General features: G+C 30.5%; 1 protein-coding gene across 2 annotated transcripts in view; it reads right to left on the bottom strand.

Moving 5' to 3' along the window:
* Bmm (brummer) overlaps window positions 1–23793 on the bottom strand; it is a 28319-nt gene extending 4526 nt beyond the window's left edge. The window contains exons 1-9 of one of the 2 annotated variants that reach the window (XM_083053204.1): window positions 23133–23793; window positions 7916–8028; window positions 7716–7835; window positions 5950–6138; window positions 5755–5838; window positions 5476–5652; window positions 4675–4850; window positions 3129–3242; window positions 2000–2157 (exon numbers count right to left, since the gene is read on the bottom strand). In XM_083053204.1, coding sequence (XP_082909330.1) covers window positions 2000–2157; window positions 3129–3242; window positions 4675–4850; window positions 5476–5652; window positions 5755–5838; window positions 5950–6138; window positions 7716–7835; window positions 7916–8028; window positions 23133–23292 — 1291 coding nt within the window. In that variant the 5' untranslated portion in view covers window positions 23293–23793. The remainder of the gene's footprint in view (window positions 1–1999; window positions 2158–3128; window positions 3243–4674; window positions 4851–5475; window positions 5653–5754; window positions 5839–5949; window positions 6139–7715; window positions 7836–7915; window positions 8029–23132) is intronic. The other variant, XM_083053205.1, reaches the window with a different exon arrangement.
* Between the last annotated feature and the right edge of the window lie 2685 nt (window positions 23794–26478).

Raw genomic sequence — 26478 nt, 5'->3', positions numbered from 1 at the left:
AAGCAGTGGTATCAACGCAGAGTACTAGGTGGTCATTCTTTTGTCTTTGAATGTATTTTTCGAAAAAAATATTTAAAAAATTTAAAAAAAAATTTAATAGTGTTTTAATCAATTTTAATCGGAATTTTTTTTCTCAATGAGACCCCTTCGATTTTTTCAAAAAAATATATATCATTCTAGGCTTAAAAACAAAATTTTTGAGCTAATGGCGAAGAGGGGATTCAAATATTTTCGATTTTTTAAGACTACTTTTCGATTTTTTTCAATTTTTTTTTTCAAAAATCGCACTTTTTGATGTTTTACACAACTCTGATTTAAAAATAAGTCTACAAAATTAACAGGCACTTATTTAAAATTTTAAGGGTTTTAAGGGTCAGAAAAAAAGAAAATTCCAATATTTTTAATTTTTTAACATATTGGAATTTTCGTTTTTTTTTACCCTTTAATACTTCGAAATAAATGCCTATTAAATTTGTAAATACTTATTTTTTAAATAAAAGTGGTGTAAAACACCAAAAGTGCGATTTTTGAAAAAAAAATTGAAAAAAATGTCGAAAAATAGTCTTAAAAAATCGAAAATATTTGAATCCCCTCTTCGCCAATCGCTCAAAAAATTTTGTTTTTAAGTCTAGAATGATATACATTTTCTTGAAAAAAATCGAAGGGGTCTCATTGAGGAAAAAAATATAATTTCGGTTAAAATTGATTAAAACACTATTAAATTTTTTTTTTATTTTTTTCAATATTTTTTTCGAAAAATACATTTAAAGACAAAAAAATAACCACCTTATCAATGACAACATTTTTATTTTTCTTCAAGTTATAAATATTTGAAATTTTCGAAAATTGTTAAAATCAATTTTTTTTTAAATGTGTAACTCGGAAATCGATAAAGATAAAAATCTAAAAAAATTAATGGAAGCTACTTTCAATGGATATAAAAACATTAAAAAAATGAAGCAAATAAAAAATGGTCGGGGAAAAAAGTCGTTGATTTGGCGTGGAATGCCCCATATATATATATATATATATATATATATATACAGGGTGCTTTTATATATTTTATATAAAAGATCCATACAAATATTTCGTGAACAATGCATTTTAGACAAAAATATTTCAAACAAAAGTTGTAGGATTTCGAGGAGGAGAGAAGTTATTGGCGCTATTGACTTTTTCCTAAATATTCAAGGTGATATTCAAGGTCATTTAAAGATCACTTATGTTTTTTTAAATGGAACGACTAATTTTTTTATATAAATCGATTCCTCGCAATATTCACTATAAAAAGTTATAAAGGTAAGATATGGCCAAAATAAGTGAATAGTATGAGCTATGAGATACTCTATACTTTAGTTTAATTACAAAACAATTATAAACTATAAAATATCTCGTAAACTATTTATTTTTTGGTCATCTTATTCTTATAACTTTTTATAGTAAATATATATATCGCGAGAAATCGATTTATATAAAAAAAAACAAGGTAATTCCATTTTAAAAAAACAAAATAATTTTTAAATGACCTTAAAAATCACCCTTTAGGAAAGTCAGTAGCGCCAATTTCTTTCCCTTTCGAAATCCTACAACTTTTGTCAAACATTTTTCTCTAAAATGTTCAAATATTTGTATGGATCTTTTAAAATGGAACACCCTATATATACTACTTCTAAAAAAAAACCCTTTTCACACCCTAAAAATTAGGCTATTTTCAAATCGCTAAAACTCGGCGAAAAATTACCGTAGACAAATAGTTAAAAAAGCATTTTGAAGCTTGAAGTTTCAACTTTAACGCGCTCTCGGTAGTTTCATGGTTCAGAATAAGGAAGATAAATTTTTAGCGCGTTAAAGTTGAAACTTCAAGCTTCAAAATGTTTTCTTAATTTTTTGTTTATGATTATTTTTCGCCGAGTTTCAGTGGTTAGAAAATAGTTTAATTTTTAGGATATGAAAAATGTTCCCTTTTTTTTTTTAATAATGTATATATATGTATACTTACTAGAATCATATTCCATAATGTTGAAATGACACTTGATAGTTTGAGGCAATGGCTGAATATAAACGTTGATCTTTGGAAACATTATACTCAATCGTTCTAAGATAAGTTTAGTTAATTCCACTATGTTATGTTTCAGCTTTGGTATACTCATAATGAATCTGAGAAACAAAAAAAAAGATACATTTTTTCGTTAATTATACACGCAAGTTGTTTTACAGGGTGTCTACTTTAATTTTATGAAAAAATTTCCTGAGAATTCTCTGATCTTTTAGATATTTTCGTTTAAAATTCCAGATAAAATAAAATTAATTTCTTTATTGTACGTGCTTCCTAATGTTTTCTGTTCAAACAATTGCAAAAAAAAGTTATCAGAATGCAGCTTTTTTAGCACTTAATAATTTATTAATCATAAAATTAATTTGGAGGATAATACAATAATAAAATGCAATATATCACTATTAAAGATATATGCAAAAATATAAAACAAAAATTAATTTATTATAACGTCTTAAGGAATACTGATTTATTTAAATATTATTAAAAAATTGAACAATTTTCTATGAAACTTACACAAGTGTACCTTGATATTAAAAAGAGATTATCATTAAAAAATCACATGAGATTTTAATAAAAACTTAAATACATATAGCAAAGATATGTTAGATATATTTATTATTAGATATGTTTATTAAGTGCTAAATAAGAATAAGATTATTAAAAACAATTTTTTTAAAAATTTTCCTGAATTTCAATAAAATTCCATGAGAATTTCCGGATTTTCTAAGTAAAAAAAATCTCTGATAATCTTCGGTTTTTCCACTAGACACCCTGATTTTAGAATATTATATATAGCTAATTATTAAAGCAAATCTTTCTTTCTGTCTGTGAAAATTTCCCATTTATGTACTTTATTGTTCAATTTTTATCTACATATACTTTTTTTTAAGGAAATAAGATAAACAAAAAGATTTCTAATCAGCGACGAAATATATATAATTAAATATCTACGATTAAAAATAAACTTTCAGGCAACAACATGCTTTCTGATGGAAAAAAAACTTGGCAGATACACTTAGTGCATCATAAAGTAAAGAAAGCGTTAAGCCTGAGAATTTGATGTGATGCTTACCGGGAGGAAGGTGTTAAATGCTTAGGATGAGTAAACGCTCGTTGAGAGATATGTACAACATTTCCGACTACTTTGTATCCCAAAGTGCGAGTTTCTACCTTGTTACCAATGAGACTACCAAGACGACATGCATGATAATGTTAAACAATATCACAAGCAATATAATTATAATTAGTGAATTTGTTATAATTAGTAAAAACATCCAAATTGATCGAATATACGACATGCAAATATATATAAATACATATATAAAACACCGTGCGTAGCTCATGCAGTGAAATAAAAGATAGTAAAACTCAAAATCAATAAACTTTTAAGTAAAAAATCAACAATCAAATAACTTTTATATATTATTTTCACATATATTATGCGTGCCTAATATACAGGGTGTCCAATATTTTAATCTCGATTTTAATCTATACTATCACCCCTCGTAATTTTGCAGAAAGCGAGCGTAGAGAAAAATATTTCACATGAAGGTCACCTTCAATTTCTTAAATGGAACCTACTATTTTTCATTGCATATTCTTGTAGCTTATCTCGAGAGCTTTCCAAAACACCATAAAGTATTTTTCTCTTAAATACTTTTTGATTTATAAGGTTTGAAATTAACAATTTTTTGACATAAAATGTAAAATATCTTGTAAAATATTCAGTTTTCGGTAATCATACCTTAATACTTTTATGCACAGAATATATGAGATCAATCAATTGGTGTAAAGAAAACACATAGTTGCTTTTAAGAAAAAATACGCAGCTGCATGTTGCAAATTACATAATTTTTTTTAAAACATATATCCCCTCAAAGTCAAAAAACTTTTGTATAAAACATTTTTCTCTATGACCGCTCCCTGCAAAGTTACGAGGGGTGATAGATTAAAATTGGATACCCTGTATTATATCACATATATTATAGTTTTGAAATTCTCTCTTTCTCTCAGATTATTGAAAATTTAAAATATTAATTTACTTTGTTAGTCGAATATACATATACACTAGCAGATCCTGACGTCGATAATGAGGGGGGCAAAATTATTTTATTTAATATTTTTGGTTTCATGATTAGCTTTTATTCCAGAATCAACGACATCGATAGCTCTTTAACATTTGTTTTTCTTTACTTATATTTTTTAAACAAATTCAGCAAAACTGTTTCTTTTAATTTGCAAGGGGGGGTTTAATCCCCCCCCCCCCCTTAGGATCCGCTAGTGTACATATATATTATGTATATATACGCGAATCATATTTCATAATGTTGAAATGACACTTAAATATCTTAAAGAACAGTGAATTTATATGAAATTTAATTGTTATATTTGAATAAAGAATAATTAAAAAATATTAATTCACTAAAACATATACATATTTTTCATTTAAACGAGAGATGGCATGCAACATCTCTCCCTAAATTAAATAATAATTAGACATTAATAAGCTAAAACTAATATAATATTAGTTTACATACACACGCATGTGCATTACTTTAAAACTAAATTGTATGCATTCGTAAAGCGGTGCATTTACATATTTAAATAGTTGTACTTACTTTGTAATGGTGGCGTACATTACATCTGCTGGTAAGGTGTAGGGCAAACTCAACAACGATAAAAGTTTCATACTACGATGTTTGAACAGCCAATTAACAAGTCCCTTATTGGCGGAGTCTATGGCATCTTGAAATATCGTCATAACAGTCTCTGGCAAATTAGCTACCAATGCTTCCTATTAAAAAAAAATAATAATATAGGCTCTCTTATGCATATATGTATGTAAAAATAAAATATATCTAAAATATGAAATAAGAAAATATAAAATAAGAAACACTTAAGATTTTGATTCACATTGGTTAATAATACTAAGGATGGGATCAAGTTAATATTTAAAAATCCGAGTCGAATCCAATAATCAATATTCATTTTCTAGAATTGAACAATAATACTCATTATGAAATAATATAAATACAAAACATATATATATATATATATATATATATATATACATATATATATAAAATATATTTTCGCATAAGTATTCATAAAAGATTCAAACTTAAGATATGTTCCAGATTCGAAGTACTGCTCTTGTTTTTCAAGATACTTATAGAGAGTTTGAACTTATCTCGTCCACAAGTGCGAGTCCACTTAAAAAAAAATTTTTTTTTTTTTTAATAAGTAAGAAAGTTTGAAATCATGCAAACAAATTCGAACCTATTTATAAGATATTTAATCCCATCGCTAATTAATGCAGATGAAACTGAATTTAAATTTCGATACAAATAATGTGTATGTAAAATGAATAATATTATTGATCGAAGAAGAATTTTATTACAATACATCGCGAACCTTACCTGTCTATGCATCTTACATTCTAGGCATTCCGGATCATATTCCATACTATCGTCGATTGTTTCCTGAACCACATACGTCGATTGTACAGCGAGACACCTCGTGCAGTTTAGCATATTGTTACGATGTAAAAATCTCAACGCATCGTCAAATCCTTGCTTACACATACTGGAAAGAGTCTACAAAATTAAAAGAAAAAATGTAAAATTACATCTTACATATCACATTTAAGCTAATTATATATGCAATATCAAAGAGGACAGGTAAGATTTTTCTTTTACCTCTGGTTTAGGAGGAAAGAGTATCTTCGTGAACCTATATATGTTTTGTCTAGAGAGCTCTATACTTGTGTTGGCGAGATTGACCTGCAAAACACAAATGAACAATAATTAAAATAATTGTCGAAATAATCAAACAGAGATACGCTCACTAACATAATTTTTGTAGCAAAAATTACTTTATTAACGAGTACGTACGTGAAAAAGCTGAGACGAGATATCCCTGGGACAGATATCGCTTTCTCCGCAAAATGGACTAACGGTGATTGTATTTTCGTCCAACGTAGGAAGATTATCGCTGAATCCACCATCCATGTACCTAATACCGTGAAATCGCGGTGGCAGCAAACCGGAAAAGAACGGTACAAACGAAGTGGCTAGTAGGGCCTGTATAAAAAAAAGAAATATTATAGTATTTTACAGAATAATGCAAAAATACAAACTTAACAAAAAAGATTGTTACAATTTATAAAAAAAAAATTGATTTGCAACTATGACAAATTTTCTTCAAATAGGGGAGACTGGGGTAAAATGGTCATCTTAAGGAAAAAATGCTGTAGTTTTTATATTAATTTTGCTTTCTTTCTCAAACTTTGCAAAATTGAAAAGACATTTTCTTCCTCTTTTTAGTGAAATAATTACAAATTATTTATTAGTTCAAATTTTTCTGCAGTCAAACATTTTCTATATGCCTCCATAGTGACCATTTTACCCCAGTCCCTGAGGTAAAATGGTCCCCCAAAAAAAATTTTGATACAGGTAATAGTTACGATTGAATAATTATATTTATAGAATAATTATAATTATAATTATAATTCGAATTTATGTAACAAAAATGTATTTTAAGCATTTTTGATCGAATAGTGCATTATTAACTTAATGTTGCAAAAAAAATATAGCACTGAAATTTTAATTGGGCTTCAACTTTGTTGTGATTTTATGCGAGAATGATTTCTAGGCATTTTTGTATTATATTTGCAACAAAAACGCAGTGGGTCTTACTAGCATAATAACTTTATATAGAATCTATCTTAATCACAGGACGTACAATAAAACAAAATAGGAAGTTTACCTTATATCAGATCTCTATAAAAATCAAATTTTTTTTTATCTTATTGCTAAACATATCCAATCGCTTCAGCGAATGTTCACATGATGACAGGACAAAGATAGAAGTAATATAAAATTCTACACGCAGATAACAACACTGGATCGGAGAGATAAAAGTACAGGATACCATTTTACCCCGGGGGACCGGGGACCATTATAGACGGGTTTCCCCTAATAAGAATTACTTTTCACTTTTGCTATTATATAATAATATTTCGTTTTAAGGCACCTGGCTCTTCGCCGACCATGTTGGAATTGTGACGTCAGAGGCGAGAAAACATGCTAAAAATTCTTAGATGCTATTTTGAAATAAAAAGAGGTATTTAGATGAAACAGCACTTCAGATGGCTTTTTAGCACACTCTTAAAATACTTCGAAAACTATCCTTTTTTCTTTATAATCAATCAACAGTTATAAAATGACTATAATATGAGGCCAAGTCCGTCTAGTCTTTGCACATGCGCAGTCATTCCGCATGACAAAGTCTGATATCACGATCATTTTACGATTGTTGATTGACTGTCAAGGAAAAAGAATAGTTTTCGAGATATTTTAAAAGTGTGCTAAAGCCATCTGAATAGACTTCATCGAAATATCTTTTCATTTAAAAATGGCATTTATATATATATAAAACAATTTTCTAAGAATTTTCAGCATGTGCTTTCTCGCCTCTGACGTCACAATAATCTAATGACCGCAGCGAGGATGCAGGAGGTTTAATTTAAACAAAAATGATAAATTTATTTTTTGCATTAATCTAATATGCTATAATAATTTTGATCTTTGATTATAAGTAGAGAGAGCAACGCGAATTATAAAAGTGATTATACAGAGTTAAAAATAAATTTTCTTACCTGTAGTAAGTCCTCCTTTGAATTATATTGCGAGACGATCACGTTTTTCCCGTCATACACTCTTGTCAGAGAGATGTGTAATTTGCCACTTACACGGATATGAGCGTCGTCTGGTAAAAACTAAAATAAAAAAACAACATCCGTTTTGCATATCATATTATCATAACAAGAAATCTGAATTATCTTCTTACTCTACTCACTTTCAATAAGCTCTCCAACAAAAAGTGTTGCACATTGAATGACGGACTAAAGGGTCCGAGCGCGTGTTGTCGCGCTTCACGTGTTAGACGTAATACATTGCTGGTTATCTCCCCTAAAAGAAATAAATAAACAAATAAATAACAAATTGATCGTGTAAGCGCATCAGAGCTAATCGAGATTATTAGGATCTTCGTGAATCCACAAATTTCATTATTTATAAAACTCGATCCGAATAAAACGAAGTCGATTTTTACAAAGTTTTCTCTTGTAAATACGAGTATTTATAAGATAAATTCATGTTATAAAAAACAATCACATGTAATTTTATGTGAACAATTCTCTAAAATTATTTCATATAATATACTGAGGCTATATGCAGGGTTTCTATAAAGTCTGTTGTCACCCTTATATTTCGCAAACTGCTCATACGCGAAATACGCATCCCTTGGGGGGACATCCCCTCCAACTTTCTTAAAAGAGTAGCCCCTCGAAACGTTCATACATGTATTTCGCGGTTTTTCATAATTTTGAGTCGTTTGCGAAATATAAGGGTGACAATAGACTTTATATAGAAACCTTATATATCAATTTATAAATTAATTTTAATAAAAAACGATAAATTATTATTACAATTATTATTATTATTATTAAAATATATATCTATAATTTGTGTGCGTATACATATTTATATAACTATAATTTGTGTGCGTATACATTAATTTATGCATTGATTAACAGTTCATATGCATATAAATATTACCCATAAATAGTTAATATGTATATGTATAATATATATTTATATTTAAATATTTCTTTTATATTGAAATATTAATTAAATATTTAAATGATTACGCATATTTAATTCAATAATCAAAATGTTCGTAATTTTTAATAAAAAAGGGACCAATCAATATAGGATTAAAAATAAGATATATTTATAAGATATATTTACAAGATATAAGATGTTTGATATGAATGATATTTATAAGATATAAGATAATAATAATAATAATAATAATAATAATAATAATATATACATATAAGATAGTATATAAGATATTTATCAATCAAGTTAAATAAATAGGATTATGAAAGAAATATATTTAAAATTTTAGAAATTGTTTAACAATTATGTTCTTCTATATATTTTTATTATACGAATATTTATGAAGAATCATTTCCCCGAGATTAATAAATCTTTATTTTGTACATATAAAAATTTCTCTTCGGATCGGATCCAGAACGGGTGTGGGACCCTTAGTTCGGATCCGAATCCGATCCGTTGGTTACACGTTACACGACTGCAGATCCATCTCGGACCCGATAACCTGTTCAGAGTTTCTGATCCGATCCTCACCCGACACGGATCGAATTCGGAACAAAGTCGGATAGGGATTTTTTTTCGTAGTACAGGCATTACTGTACATAATCCGAATCCGATCCAGAGCAGGAGGTCCGGACCACAAGCCATCGTTGGCAATTCGGATCCGATCCAGAACCTAGCTTGGGGTAAGCTACGGAAATTTTTATGCGGTTTCCGAATCCACGTGTTTATTAAATAGGTATAGTTAATAAATATATCAACACTATAATGAGAATTGCATGATTCATTCTTTTAACGATTAATAGCATTTCTAATCAAATATTTACTATCTATACTCCGACTTCATTTGTTAATCTTTCCAAATAACTTTCTAATAGAATATCATTGTTAGTATATATATTTTGAAAGTATATCCAATATAATAATGAAAAAATGAAAAAAATATATATTCAATATTAATAATTAACAATTTATATCGGCTCGAATTAATATAAGAAAATAAAATGCTGCGAAATAAAAATAATGTGAAATAGCCAAAAGTATGCAAAATTACAAGAAAAATCTACATATTTCGACTTCGATGGAGAGACGATATTGCAAAATATTCGAAGATATATCTATATGCAAAATACGCTGTTTTTTTTTCAGAGACAAGCGTGTAATATAAAAGGCTAATGACGTTACCCATATATATCGTGATGCCCGTGTTAAGTCGATAAACAAAGACAGATATGTGTGCGTCTATTAAATTTATGCAACATATCTTACGATAACGCGTTATCCTCCTTTCTATCTCTTTTGACATTTGCTCCGAATAAACTTAGAAACGAGTCGACGTCAAGCTATGTCAGGAAAGAAGGAGCGATAGGAAAAAAGATAAAAAAAATATCGTTGTTGATGTCGATCTTCCGATCGACCACGCGACAATTTTTCTTTCAAATAACGTTTCAAAATCTCTCTCTCTCTCTCTCTCTCTCTCTCTCTCTCTCTCTCTCTCTCTCTCTCTCTCTCTCTCTCTCTCTCTCTCTCTCTCTCTCTCTCTCTCTCTCTCTCTCTCTCTCTCTCTCTCTCTCTCATACGATTCTCTCAATGAAATTGAGCTGCGAAAGTCGCAAAATAATTAATAGTACGCGATGCGAAGCAATCAATCTTAATGATGCACTGAAGAACTGAAAGATCTCTTGCAACGCTATAATTATTTCAGAAGCATTAATTAATCTCGCAAATCGAAAATTCTGATTTTGATGAAATTTTACATTACATAATTTTACGCACATGTAGGGGGGGGGGGGATAAAAATAAATAGATGAATTTAGAAATTTTCAATTATTGCTGCACTTCTCATATGAGAGCGATATTTCTCGAAAAATACTCGAGATATAAAAAAATATTTTATACAAAAGTTTCATGGTAAAAACACCTCTTTGTAATCACATTAATAAAATTTTGAAAAAATTTCTAAAATTTTAAAGAAAAATGTTTTTAAAAATTATTTGTTTTTATAAAATAATTCAAATATTAATATGTGATTGTATTTGCCGTGAAAATCATGATATATCATTTTTTTCAAGCTCAATTTTTATTATTTTGTTTTTCCCCGTATGCTCGCGCACAAAGAGCGTATTTTGCCTTCAAAACGCAACGCTTGGTGTATTCGAATGTTTTTTCCGATGAATTCGCTCATGAATTTCAGATTTTATCTTTTATACGTCCAGCTGTTGCATATGACATGAATATATTGGTCGATAAACATGCGCGTTTGCGTAAGGTTGTAATAATGTTGTAATGTTTACGTTGAAAATAATCGCTAGTGTGATCTTGAGCCCAAAAAGATGAGCAACCTCTGGCTAAACCGAGATATACCGTGACGGATTTTATTTCAGATTTCTCAATAATCCCGAACAAACGTCATGAACTACTGTAAAGGAACTGATTACGAGGGAATAAATAATATCTCGCTCGAGGTTATCAGATGATGTACAAACGTTAACCGCGAACACGTCAGCATATGTGTCGCCAGAGCTTAGTTAGTTAGAGTGAGGGCCGATAGAAACAGCATCGCTTTGTTCGCCGTATCTCTGAGTGCCCGGCTGTAGAGATACCGATATACAAATGAAGCTGACATCATACGGAGATGACAACTGGGATGAGATTTCAGTTCTACGCCGCGAGTAATTAATTATATTACGCAGCTTGGTATAGGCTCATAGAAAAGCGAAATGCCACCATTGATTAATGTTCCCTTTCAAGATCAAGACGGAAGTCTTTAGTAAATGACTCTTCATAAATAATGTAGAGAATATGTGTAGAGAGAATATGTAGAGAATATGTAGATGTGGTAATTCGATGATATTATGGGCGATGAGTGGCCGATTGTGAATCAGTGGCTGCCTATTGAAAGAAGTTCTATAGTAAGAATTCTGTTTTTTTTTCTGTTATTCTAACTCTGACGTAATATTGGATCTGCGAATCCTACAAAAAATATACATAAAAGATACTTCTGATGAAAGATAACACTGGTCAACAAAAAGAAACTTTTGTTTTAGTTGCCAAAGATGTTTGAATGAAAGTTTAGGGTATTTTGGAGATGTTGAATCCAAAAATGACAACAGTTTTGCCGAAGTGGCTCTAGTTTTAGAGATAATGGATACTCAAATTAGGACTTTCCCCAATACGATTTGTAACTACTGACATATGCATTAAAGTTCGGTCTGTCTTTTTATTCTTTAACATTGTTTTTATCTCCAATGTAATCCTGATGACCTACAAAGAGAGAGATGACCCTAAAAGAAAATCGTACAAACAGCATTTTTCTATGCATTAATTGTGATTAGCTGAATCAGCTTACTTTGTTTTTATGTTATTTTACTGAATACAACGCCACTAGGTATTTCATATATACTTTTGAGATGATTTGAGACAGTTTTCATATGATTTGGGGATAAGCTACGCCTGACCTCTTACATTTTTTGTTTTTCATGGGGCATTCATTACCTCAAAAATTAGAACCAATCTAGAAAAACCAATACGTACCATATTCGGAATCAATGACGCAAAGTTATCCTCTAAAATCGATTTAATATAATTTACAATAAAATCAGTGTTGACCAGTGTAATGTGGGCAATTCATTTTTAATGCTAGCTGATTGGATTCCGTAAATATAGTTTATTCGCAAATATATATTAAAGAATAAATAACTGGCACCTAAATTGTGCACGTAATTATGCATTAGGCGGTACTCAAAATACACAAGAAATATTGTAAGTATTCATAAACGATGTAGGAATAAATAAGTAGAATTGAATAGTGAATGAAATGGATGAGGGAAAAATCACATATGCATGAAAGCCAATGCACTCATCCTATGAATACATTCACCGTTGAAAGAGAGACCGTTAGTTCATATCGATAAACGATATCCTCCTAGTCTTATTATATACCTTTTAACTCTGTTGTATTGATGAAACTACCTGGAATTTCGTCCCGAGTTCTGTAGAAATTTTTCACATAATCTAAACCCACTTAGAGAGCTAGTCATCAAAAAACAAATTTTGAAAAATTAGATAATAAAATAATTTATTTATTATTATTATTATTATTTATTTTTTTTATAGACAAATCGTGATGTATACATATAATTCATGGAAAGGAGTGCGAAGACGATATAGCTTTATTTATATTTCATAAGATAAAAATTCTTTTTTATCAAAAAATAAATGTGCAAATTTAAATACACGTGCGATCAAAGTATATCGATAAATGTTGCAAATCTAATATATCTCTGTGTGTGATCAACGGTACGAAAAGAAATTTTTTTAATTAAACGTTTTCATGATTCGCTGTTAATCGATATGAAGATTAGTACATTCGCAAAGATACGGAGTACATGTGCAAAGTTTGTCATTGCACGTGAACAATAGCATCTGGCATTTGCAATTGTTAGTATCAGGTCGATCAACCTGCGTGTAAAGATCACAGACTTTTAGACTTTAGACTTTAGTCCTTCAATAAACATCATTCGAATAAATGATGTCCTTGATCACGATGTTGTATATTATCGATATTGGAAAAGAGAAGACAAAGGTATATTCGCAGAGGCAATCACAATCACATTGCATCGATCGATCATGAATCATTCTTGGAAATCTACAATAATAAAAAAAAAAGGAACAATTAATTAATCAATTCAAGTGAGAGAGCGTTCCGATTAAATCATAATATTGATTTTACGATTACATATAGGGGAAATGTATTACAATTAAATTTCAGTTTAATTCTGTGCTGATAAATTAACGTTCTTTACATTCTTTTTTCATGGAAAGAAAACAAAGAATGATGTCACTATTGTTGAAATGCGTGTCAAGTGGTTAAACGGGTTTCGTCTCTCAGACCTTTTCCGTAAGTCCACCTTAAAACATTAAAACGTGCTCGCAAAGCACTTATGTAAGTCTCGTTTCTGCACCGTCGGCATTGACCGACTTTGATTTCGCGTCATTTTACATTGGAAAGATACATGAAACATCTCGTATTTTATTTCACGCAACACATGTATCAAGCACTCTTCTTATGTGCAATAAAACCGATCAATATATTCCCCTTCTGTCAGTTTTCAAAGAGTGTAAAGCACAATACAAAAGTACAAGCAATAGGAGCAAGGAATAGGAAATATCCACCAATATAGGAACAGGGAATAGAATAATATCTACACTGGTCAAATAAATTATCGCAACACGTAATTAATATCAAAATTTAGCATAAATTCAAATAAGCGTATTTCCGCGAAAAATTGTCGTATTTCAAAAATGTTTTTTTTTGTTTTAAAGGGTAAAGTCTCTACTTTAAGGAACTTTCGTTCGATTTTGATTTTATCCTTTCCCCCTCCCTCTAACCCTTTAAAAGTAAGGACGTGTTTTTTTTTCAAAAAATTGCATAGTTTGACGAACTCTATGGGGTGTAATAAATATTTTTCGCAAATATCATTCATAACTATCGTAAAATATGGACTTTTCTCTACAAATTTTTAAAAAAATTGAATGCCGTACAATTTTTTTTCGCGAAGTTACGACGTATCAAAGTTACTTATGCATTTTTGCCTATGTATTCAGTTACCGCCAACATTAGCATTATCCGATGGGCACTACGGGGAGGTTGCTGGTTGGATTTTGCCCATCGTGTGTGTGTGTGTGTGTGTGTGTGTGTTGTGGCAGAGATATATGTTCGTATTTAAAATTGTGTATTTCTGCCTCGTCTTCGGATGACCTCTTGTGGGACATGATGGGAAGATGGCTGCGTGATTTTGAAAGACTACCAACCAATCTCCAGCAATTGGAAGCAGCCCTACATCGAATATGGTTCGAAATTCTGCAAGAGATTCGACCAAGAGGTAATTTGCCTGCACTTCCGGTTCCTTTGAGGTACAAATGATTTGAAAGGAGGTACAAACGGGTACAAACGATTCTCTTTCGAGTGGCGTTGGCCATTTTTCGATATCTCAAAAAATGACGAAACTACCTCTTGGTCGAATTTTGAAAAGCTTATACTTCCGGTTTCTTTGAGGTACAAACGATTTGAAAGGAGGTACAAACGGGTACAAACGATTCTCCTTCGAGTGGTGTCGGCCGTTTTTCGAAATCTCAAAAAATGACGAAACCACCTCTTGGTTGAATTTTGAAAAGCCTGTACTTCCGGTTCCTTTGAGGTACAAACGATTTTAAAGGAGGTACAAACGGGTACAAGCAATTCTCTTTCGAATGGCTCTAATGAAATTAAAATATCTTAAAGTTGGGCGCTGGCGATTTTTTCACCCCCTGGTATTTTTTAACCCTTTGAGATACAAACGAAAAATCAAACGATACAAATAGGTACAAACGAGGTACAAACGAACTGTATTATTTATTTTTATTTTTTATTAAGTTGGGCGTTAAGTTCACACCGGTGCAAGAGGTCATCCGAAGACGAGGCAGAAATATACAATTTTAAATACGAACACATATATCCCTGTCCCAACACACACAAACACACACACACACGATGGGCAAAATCCGACCAGCAACCTCCCCGTAGTGCCCATCGGATAATGCTAATGTTGGCGGTAATTGAATACATAGGCAAAAATGCATAGGTAACTTTGATACGCCGTAACTTCGCGAAAAAAAATCGTACGGTATTCAATTTTTTTTTAAATTTGTAGAGAAAAGTCCATATTTTACGATAGTTATAATAATATTTGCGAGAAAAATTTATTACACCCCGTAGAGTTCGTCAAACTATGCAATTTTTTGAAAAAAAAAAACACGTTCTTACTTTTAAAGAGATAGAGGGAGAGGAAAAGGATAAAATTAAAATCGAACGAAAGTTCCTTAAAGTAGAGACTTTATTCTTTAAAACAAAAAAAAATTTTTTTAATACGACAATTTTTCGCGGAAATACGCTTATTTGAATGTATGCTAAATTTTGATATTAATTACGTGTTGCAATAATTTTTTTGACCAGTGTATTTTTCTGTTTCTATTGTGAATATTTTCTATTTTCTATTATCTAGAAGAGATGTCCTATAGGTCCTATGATTAAGTCCTATTAAAACTCCGATATTTTATATTTACTCGAAAAAGACCTACTAGATCTATCGCGCAATACAAAAGTATAAGTACAGGCAATAGGAACAAAAAATATATAATATTCACAAGAAATATCAAGATTCTATCAGAACTCGACGACCTAGGATCTCTCCTTTCATTATCAGTAATACCCACTGCCGGTAAATAACCACTTTGCCAGAGAACCATTCACCCCATGATATTCTTTCTTGTGCTCACTTACACAGTCTCTACAAAAGAAAGATTTTCTTTTCCCACGAAATATATTAACAAAAAAAAACTTTTATTTAGTTGCTCAAGATATTTGAACAAATTTAGGGTATTTTGGGGATGCTGAATCCAAACATGACAACAGTTTTGCTAATATGCTTTTTGAGATAATGGTATTCAAATTATGATTTTGCCCCAATACCTATAACTGCTGACATAAGCAGCAGAGTTTGGTCTGTTTTCTTACTTTTATTCTTTAACATTGTTTTTATTTAGTGTAATTTTTCATCTTGTCGTTAATATTATTTTGCAAGTACTATGATTAATTATTCAATGTAATTATAAACTCATAAACTCATTCAATGTACGTGCATTGTATAAGCAAAACAAATAAGTGATTAATTGTAATTTCTTTCTTGATTTGTCTGTGTATCGTCTATACAATTTTATTTTTCCATTCCTTTTTTTTTGTTTTCCCACATTTTGTCTACTTGTAGTTTCATTACATCCATTATTTCAAAAATTAAAGCCAATCTTAGCAAAATCAATACCATATTCGGAATCAGCGACATAAAGTTAACCTAAAATCGATCTAATATAAAGGTAACCTAAAATCGATCTAATATAATTGCATGGTTATATAATTAATGTTGACCACTGTAATCGACAAATATCATAGGGATTAGTACACATTTTTTTCTTGCCCATCTTTATCAAGGGCAAATTATTAGATAATGTCATCGATATCACTGGATCACTGATAATTCTTCTACACTGACATCTTATCACGCAGATAACCCTCAGGCTACAAACAAAATTCGTAATTATCGCTGAAACAATATCTAACAGCTCTTATACTTCGAATTTCCGTGTATATCTTGCATATCTCAACAAACAACAGATTTTTGCGCCTCCACTGATAACGAAGAAGACATTCTTAAGTTTAGATAATTGGAGCACATTACTAAATCGATAAGGTCAACGCGTTACTTTCGGTCAACATCGAGATTGTGTAACGCAATGAAAAATCAAAGAAAACTATTATTATATCGGCCGTACAATTATACATATATTTCTCACAATAAACGTGCAGTTGTAACCTAGTTCCAATGACACCGATATGCGCATATCTAGGCGAGAGAGCCAATAACAAATAACAGATCTAATCCTTTCACCAATGTTTATTCTCTCACTCGCGTCACTTGACCATGATTTTGATCTGCGCTTGAGGATTACGAAAACATACATACATATTTGTCGTAAGCTTGATCGACTAGCTTGTTACATGACACATATTCATATTAACGTTATACGATCTAGCCTGATCTTGTTTGTGCGTCACAATTGAAAATTAAAATCTCTATGAAAATAATGCATGTGAAAATAAGACGGAGAAGCAAAACTATAGAGATTAAATTATTTTCAGCGTTTTAATTGTAAAATTAAGGCTCCTTGCCGCGGCCATGTTAGATTGTGACGTCAGAGTATCAGAGGCGAGAAAGCACACGCTGAAAATTCTTAGATGCCATTTTTAAATGAAATTTCGATAAAACACTACTTCAAATGACTTTAGCATCTAAAATACTTTTACTCATAACTTTTAAAATATCTCGAAAGTGCTGTTTCATCGAAATATCTTTATTTCGAAATGGCATCTAAGAATTTTTAGCGTGTGTTTTCCACAAACGTATATATATTACTAGACTGCTAACTCCTTATGTACAAAGTGTCTCGATTTTTATGTACTAAATGACTATGTATTGATACATATACAGGATGTATATAGGCTGGATTCCATATGTGTGCGTGCATATATCTATAGTGCACGTCACGTATACTCAGGGTTGGCCGGAAAAGTCCAGTAAATGGAAAAAACCATGGTAAATTCCGGTTTTTACCGTCTCGGACTTTTTTATCCAATGGAATAAACTGGCAAAAACTATAAAAATGATTACATTAAAATATATTTATATAATTTTATGAAAAAATATGCGTTTGCTTTAATTAATAACCATATTAATCACTATGATTAAAAAAATAAGAGAAATATAAAATCTTCTTTAAAAATTAATATATAATTAATATATAAAATACATTTTTTTAACCTTTAAAGATATAAAAAATTTTTTTATTTATTTTATTGTTTTTATTAGAAAGTACCAGTTTTTGCCGTTTTTTTCCGGAAAATACCGCTTTTTACCACTGGCATGGACTTTATCCAAAAAATGTGGAATTTTGCCAACCATGCGTATACTATATGTATATACACGCGCAGAATAGAATACTTTTATGCGCAGAATAAGATACTTTTATACATATTTTTTGCAGCTATTTTATACTATAAGCGAAATTTAGGGCGTTAGCAGTCTACTAATATATAGACATCTGTGTTTTCTCGCTTCTGACGTCACAATTCCACATGGTCGGTGAGGAGCCAGGAGCCTTAATACACTAGTTTAAATTCCAAAATTCTATTTCCTATTTACATAGACTTGCAACTATAAACATTATGTTTCACTTCGTGAAATCATTATCTTAAAAATTTATTTTAATTTTTGGAAAATTTTTTTTGTACGTATTTTAATCATCTTAAGAAGATCCATCTCTTTCGATGGATCTTTCAACACCTTTGCACGTATATCAAAAGTCGAGTGGACTTCCGCATGTGAACCAATAATAAATCAGTGCCGTTATGAGCAAACAAACAGCTGTGTTTTTACACGTGTGTGCTAAAGTCTAGCGAGTTAATTCTCGAATGGGTACACGTCATCCCATCCAGCCTCTTCCCCTCTCGATTGTGCTTGTTAGACTACATCTCTGAGATCTATACATAACTCGTCTCGATTCCGTAATTAGGAGTTATACAAGACGACGATGGGGTGAAAAGTGGCCCCGCATGTTCAGTATCTGGCTGACATGTGGTGGATCCCGGGTTCGAATTCAGTTCGAACCAAACACCCCATATGCCTGCTCGGGACTGGTGGAAGAAAGGAAAAACGGAGTCGGTGAGAAAGGGGGGAGAGCAGGATGAGTCAGGGAGAGGAAAAGGAAGAAGGAGGAAAGGAAACAAGAAGAGGGAGGAGAAAGAAGGAGGAAAGGAGGAAGGAGGAAGGGAGAGAGACGATGAAGGAAGGGAAAGGAGCCGGAATAGAGGAACTTGGAAAGATGGTGGAAAGATACAAGGAGTTATGGAGGAGAGGAGAATAAGGCGGAAGACGGTTAAGAGTGTATAGGTCATTGTAATAGTATGTTTGTATATATATATATATATATGATATGGTAGAAAGGAGAGGAGATTGTAAGAAGTTCGGGAACTCTTCAGAAAAAAGCGCCTTCACTCCTCAAAGGGGAAGAATAAAGATATTATTATTATTACAAGACGACGAAATGCTATATGATGCTTAATCTCGTCATTACATCAGAAACCAGAAATTATTCATGAACTTTCGCATTATTATGCGAAGTATACAAAAAAAGTTAAAAATATACTTATGTAACATCTTGCTTCACTTGAACAAAAAGTGCAATTATATTGACTTTTGCGGATATTCAAATGTATAATATAATATCGCGGCAGATACTTTTTGTGATACAAAATAATAAATAATATGAGATAAATACAAATAAAACTTAAAAGTAATTGTCAGTAAAAATCTAAAATAATATTAAGAACGATTATAGAAAGAGAAAACTTACTTTGTTTTAAATTTATAAATTTACATTATGCTAAACGTAAAGAAAATATTAAAGATTATTTAATTTTATTAATTAATGTCTATCCATTAGTTATATTAATTTATTTTTATTTTATATTAAAATTAGATTGTTTAATTTATAACTATTAGATAAAAGTGAACTTAAGTAGTTTAATGACAAATATTAATTTGTGGAGTTAATGATATAAATTATTACCTTAAATAATTAATAATTTAATTGATTATTCATTTTTAACATGAGTAATGTTTTTTCTTCGAAGAATCACTTTTATATGAATAATATTTTTAATATGGGTAGTATTTTTTTTTTTTTTTCAAAAAGTAAAAAAAAACAATTGATTTTTAATATCAATGCGCTCGTTTACGTTGCATTCATAAATTCGATAATATACAATAATGCGGAACAGCGCAAATGGAGAGATACGAGGACGTACAGACAAGTGCAAGTGTTTATTCCGTTTTTCACGATAATAAAGGCAACACACATCTGTGTGCATAACTGCGCAGAGAAACAAAACATTCCTCTCTTGTGATAAACTTCGCGTTACAATATTCGCAATAATAAACTGCATTCGTCTATGCTTCTATTACGTGACCTATTTATGCGAGATTGGCATTAGGCGATGACGTTCACGCATATATTTGCAAATGCAAATGATTTCAGGATTCGAAAGCGTGTCAGCGATAAGTTTGATGCATCGATCGAGAGCGAGCTTCTAAAAGTTCGATCACATTTGCGCAGCGCGGAAATTATCACAATGTAATCATTACAATTATCGTGTTTACAAGTCATATTAACGACGATAAGAGTGCTCTTCTCTTCCACCCTGTAACTATTATTACAAAGTTAAATAAAAAAGCAAATTCCTTTTATTTGAAAGATCTTAAGGGAAAAATATAAAATGTGGATGTTCGCACAAAAATTTAAGTTTGCAAGGCAAATAAAGAAACTTTACTTTGTCTGTGATCAATTTTAAGTAGTCTGTAACAGTGGTAGCTTTCCAATCTTAATTATATATTTTAATTAGCTACTTCCTTTTTTAATACAATGACTTTTTGATTTTTCTACAAATCAGGCTGACATTTGTATTACAATAAACGAGCCGACAAATCTTAACAAAGTTAAATAAAAACATTAAAAAAAAAAAATACATAAAATATAAAAAATATAATCTTTTTTTAATATAATGTCTTTTTATTTTTCTATAAATCAGGCTGACCATTGTATCATTAATTTCCTTTTATTTGAAAAATTTTGATTACGTTATTCAAAATGTCATTCGTGTATTTAGAATAGAACTAACAATGCGCGATACAGCGGCAAATCAAATGATAGATAAAGGAGAAAGGAGCAAAACATTACAAATTTTAATTATTTCTCGCTAATTAGTCCCCGTTTGTTCTTATGTTATCGCGCAGTGAATTATTGACGGAATAATAAATCCATTTGTCCATTTCATTGACTCACTCATTGTGAAATAACATGTAATTTTATTTATAATCCCAACATGCATGCGCATTATTCAGATAATTATGAAATTATTCGATATTAATGTTTGGATATATATGTAATTGATTTATGAAATAATTTTATACTTTAAATGCATAATACTTATATTTTTTTCAGTAAGTCTTACAGTATTAATAATATATCTTACAGAAATATCGAAGGTCATTATTTTCTGCATGTTCCCAATTTTTGCAATCTTGTATTTTTGGAACTAATTGTAAGCCTTAAATTAAAATTCTATTAAAGTAAACTCTACCTCAAATTAACTGAAGACTGTAATTTTGTTAATATTTTAACTCTACAAAGTTTAGTTTGTGAAAAACTCTTCTTTTTCAATCATTGATAACTTGAAAATTACTATTGATGCTTCGACATTTTCACCGAAGAAGAATCGTCTCTAAATTGGCCAGAGAATTTGATGGTGTGCTCCGTATATGTTTGTTCAATTATATGTATACAGGGTGTCTCAAAAGTCCAGCAACAGTCAAATATCTCGAAAACAAAGGCTTTTTGAAAAAAATGTTTCAAATAAAAGTTGTAGGGCTTTAAATGGCGCATTAAATAATAAAATTAATATGACTATAAATAACATTGTTAAGGCCATATAAAATTTACTTTGAAATTTTTTAATGGAAACCCCTATTTTTGATTGCATATTCGAGAGCTTTTCAAAATACTATAATAAAGTATTTTTTCGAATTATAATGCTTGAAGTTAACAGTATGTTGACATAAAATATCTTGTAAAATATTTAGTTTTCGATAATCTTACCTTAATACTTTTATGCATAAAATAATTAGACAAATCAAGTGCAAAGAAAACGCATAATTATTTTTAAGAAAATGTATTACAATTTGCAACATATTTTTTTTAATAATTATGCATTTTCTTTACAATTAATTGATTGATTTTATTATTCTGTGCACAAAAGAATATTAAGATAAGATTACCGAAAACTGAATGTTTTACAAGATATTTTGTATTTTATGTTAAAATACTGTATCTCTTTTAAGTCTCAAAACTCGAAAAATATTTAACTGAAAGAAACTTTATTATAGTGTTTTGAAAAGCTCTTAAGATAAATAATAATGTAAATAAAATAAATAAAATGTAATAAAAAATAGAGGTTTTTATGTTACGTGGCTTAACAATGTTATTTATAGTCACACTAATATTATTACTTAATGCGCCACTTAAAGCCTTACAACTTTTATTTGAAACATTTTTCTCAAAAAGCCTTTCTTTTCGAGATATTTAACTGTTGCAAGACTTTTAGGACATCTTTTATAACCTCTTTTGTTATTCATATTAGAATATTTTACGTCCTAACAGTGTTGTGCTTAAACGATTTTAAAATTAGATAAAGATGAGATGAAAATATGTAAATTCATCTTAGATAAGATAAAGATGATTTTGTTTTAAATATAATCTAGATAAAAGATAAAATTATATGGCGATTCATCTAGAATATAACTTCCAGATAATTATTTTTAAGACCGCTTAGGTAAACACAGTTATAAAAAAATGTAAATTATAAAAGAGATATAAAAATATATTCATACTTTTATTTATAAGTTTTTAGCGTTTAACTGCTTAAGTTCTACCACTTAAGTATTTTTATGTGCTATGACTCTAAACCAAATTATCTGAATATTATTCTAGATAATTTAGTAAAGATAACACTTTTTTTCATCTAAGATGCAGATATAGATAATACATATTTTTATCTATATAAAGATAAGATAATGTCAAAATTTCATCTATATGATTATCTATATAATTTTATTTAGATAACAGCAAACACTACATATTAGAATATTTTACGAAAGCAAACAGGGAAGAGAGATGAGTTCACTCACCGAGTGGCAGATCGCAGAGCAGGCAACACGCGGCGATAGCCCCCGCGGACGCGCCGCTTATCTTGTTCAACAGCAAGTGCGGCGCGTATTTTTTGAAGCATACCGCCACGCCGACGTGGTAGATGCCGAGGAAGCCGCAGCCAGCGAACGACAGATTCATGTCGCTCTCTTATCCTCGTCTCCTTCGTATAGCCTCTTCCCAATTCTCTTCCTCTCGAGACTCGCGTCGTGCTTATGTGCGAGAAACCTTGAAGGCCCGTCACCACAGCAGGTTATACTACAAGTCACGGCGATATAAACAAAGCAAACGTCAAACGCGAAACGGTGCCTGACTGAAAACTGATTATTCGCCAATTCGCCTTCCGTTTCTTCGACAATGTCTAAAATGACCAAGGTGTTCTGCACGTATATATATCGTCACTTGTTCACGAGAGAACGATGCACATGGTACGACGGTCGATCGTCTTCTGTCTTTTGTCGACGCGCAGGCAACAGCTGTTCCCGATTAAATCCCCGTGCGCGCTGCGCGCGCGAGAAACGGAGCGGAAGGAAGAAAGGGGGGAAAGAATACCACACGTGGACTCGACGAGTGTACAGATACGCGAGGCCGTGGGGGCCACATGGACACAGCGGCGCAGCGATAAATATTCCGCGCGTGACGTAGACCACCGCACGTGACGTTTGAAGTTCGTCGCGCGACTGGTCGGCGCTGGTGGTGCGGTTCCTCAGACACGCCTCTTTACGCGATGACACAACGTCTAAAGCTACGTTCACAAGCACACATTTTACGAAACAGAGTGTGAGCTCACAGCTCACACATACACAGCATGTATACACACCGGTCATGTTTTATTCTGCATTCACTGCATACGTAAATATATATATGTTATGTGACATGCGCGAAATATAAAATGTAAAAAGTTGAAAATAATTGAATGTAAAATAAATTATTGTATAATAATAGAAAATAAGATATTTAATTATAACAATATACAGCGTGTTTCATTTTAAAAGTGACAGGCAAAATAATTTTGTAAGAGGGTTTCGATCTAGAATTGCCCTTTATTGGTTTTTTCAAAATTATAGCATCTTTCAAAATCATTTAAAGGTCAACCTTTTTTTTTAAATGGTCACTAATTATTTTATGTAAATTGGTTCCTCGCAATATTCGGCAGGAAAGAGGTTATAAAAGGCGATAGGATGTGAAAAGTGAATAAATTTACGAGATATTTTATACTTATTAATTTAACATAATTTTATACATATATGAATCATGAAATATATCTCGTAAAATATTCATTTCTCAATGATATTTTACTTAAATACTTTATTTATGCACAAATAATGAGAGTAATCAATTAATATAAAGAAAATACAAGTTTTGTTTTTAAGAAAATATAACTGTTTCAAATTACCCAAGTAGCAAAGTGACGTCAGAAGACGATATTATGACGTCTATTTTTAATCATTTTTGGTCCATGACGTCAGTGACTAATAATGAACGTTTATAAGACGTTATTTTTTAGATCAACTAAAGACGTTATTTTGAAGACGTCTTAAAGACGTCTTAAATTCGTCCAAATTTAGTTCTTTTATTTATTGCTATGCGACGCGCGATGCACTATCTATCCTTAGAGCATATAGACATGGCGGGAGAATAGTATATACTTTTCGGGAAACAAAAGTGTCCCCAAAATTGTGCGAGAGAAAGGTATAGTAATTCCTGTTTGTCCTCTATACGCGTGCGCTAAACTGGCAGACATAAATAACAGCTCCAAATTTCTTTTAAAATAGGTAACAACTGCATAGCAATAACAGTTGCTTGGAAATAACGCTTGCGCACAGAAGATAAATAGGAACTTATATCTTTCTCTCTCGCACAGATATTGTGGACACTTTCAGACCAGTATTCTCCCTCCATATCTATATGCTCTAAGTATCTATCTCTCGTATTTAAGTTTTAGTCATGGAATTATATAAAGCTGGCAAGAAACTGCTATTAAGATTAAAAGTATTGTATAAGTACCTCTAACTATAAGGTACACTTGGCAATAGAAGAATATCTTTTTAACAAATAAATTTACGTATGCGCGTAAATTTATTTGTTAAGGCATTCTTCTGTAATCTGTTATTCTGTATATGTATATAGAATATACTTTTATATTCTAATTATCTAATTTATCAAATATGTATATATTTATCGAATAATTTATTCTTACTGGGCTAAAACTGATGCCATGTATATTAATTGTTAAAATGTCAAAGTTTCATCAATTTTAAGTCTTATATTCGTCATATTATGTCGTCAGAAAATGACGTCTCGTGGATGTGACATATCGACGTCATTTTCGGGTCTTATAAGACCTAATTAAGACATCTAATCGGTCTTTTTGTGTGACCAAAATTTACCGTCATTATGACGTCATTTTGCTACTTATATATCCTTTTCATCTTATGTTTTATAATTTATTATATTATAAATATTTTGCGAGAAATCGATGTAAATAATACGTATTTTATTAGTTTCATTTAAAAAATTTAAAAGGACCTCTTGTTTTGACATCCAAGGTCAAACTGATAGGGTCAGCAAATAGACCTTTTTAAATCCTACAATTTTTGTCTGAAATATTTTTTTATAAAACTTATATTTTTTCGAGATATTTCATCGCTATATAGTTCCACAACTTTTCAAATATCCTGTATATACATATATTCGTAATAAAGTGTGCTTGGTGAACGTAGCATTAGCATGAGAGAAAGAATATATTCATTATTTATACTACCAGTTATAGCACTGACGAGGTACTATTAAAGACCGATGGTCTTACGGGAGTTAGTGTGACTGGAAAAAGAGCGCTGTGTACTAGCGCCCTCTCAGTAATATTGCGGCTGGAGTGAGAAATAGTAACTAAATCTAATTGTAAGAGATGATAAAATAATACATGTGTATAGTAACACGAGAAATGCAATTTAAAAAAAAATTATTTTAGAGTATATATATGTATATACGAGTATATACGAAATATTTATATATATATATATATATATATATATAATTATTTAAATATATCGTACATGTATATATTTCGAAATGACGATGTTTCTTTTCAAATAATAAAAACATTTATTCACAGTATTTTTTAAAAAGAAAAATTTAGCTCTTAAATTTATAATATATATACACACATTTTTCACGTCATTTCAGATATTATATATATATTATTATACACATTATTATGGAAATGACATATAGGAAATGTAACAAATTTAAAAGCCAAATTTCTCTCTCTCTCTCTCTTTCTCTTTTTCTTCTTTTCTTCTTTCATATCTCGTAAACAAGCATTGA

The sequence above is a fragment of the Prenolepis imparis genome, unplaced genomic scaffold (assembly GCF_030444845.1).
Source record: "Prenolepis imparis isolate NDT839.2.m4 unplaced genomic scaffold, iyPreImpa1.0 SCAF_13, whole genome shotgun sequence".
Lineage (NCBI taxonomy): Eukaryota > Metazoa > Arthropoda > Insecta > Hymenoptera > Formicidae > Prenolepis > Prenolepis imparis.
The sequence above is the reverse complement of the archived record's forward strand: the minus strand, read 5'-3'. Positions and strand labels throughout refer to the sequence as shown.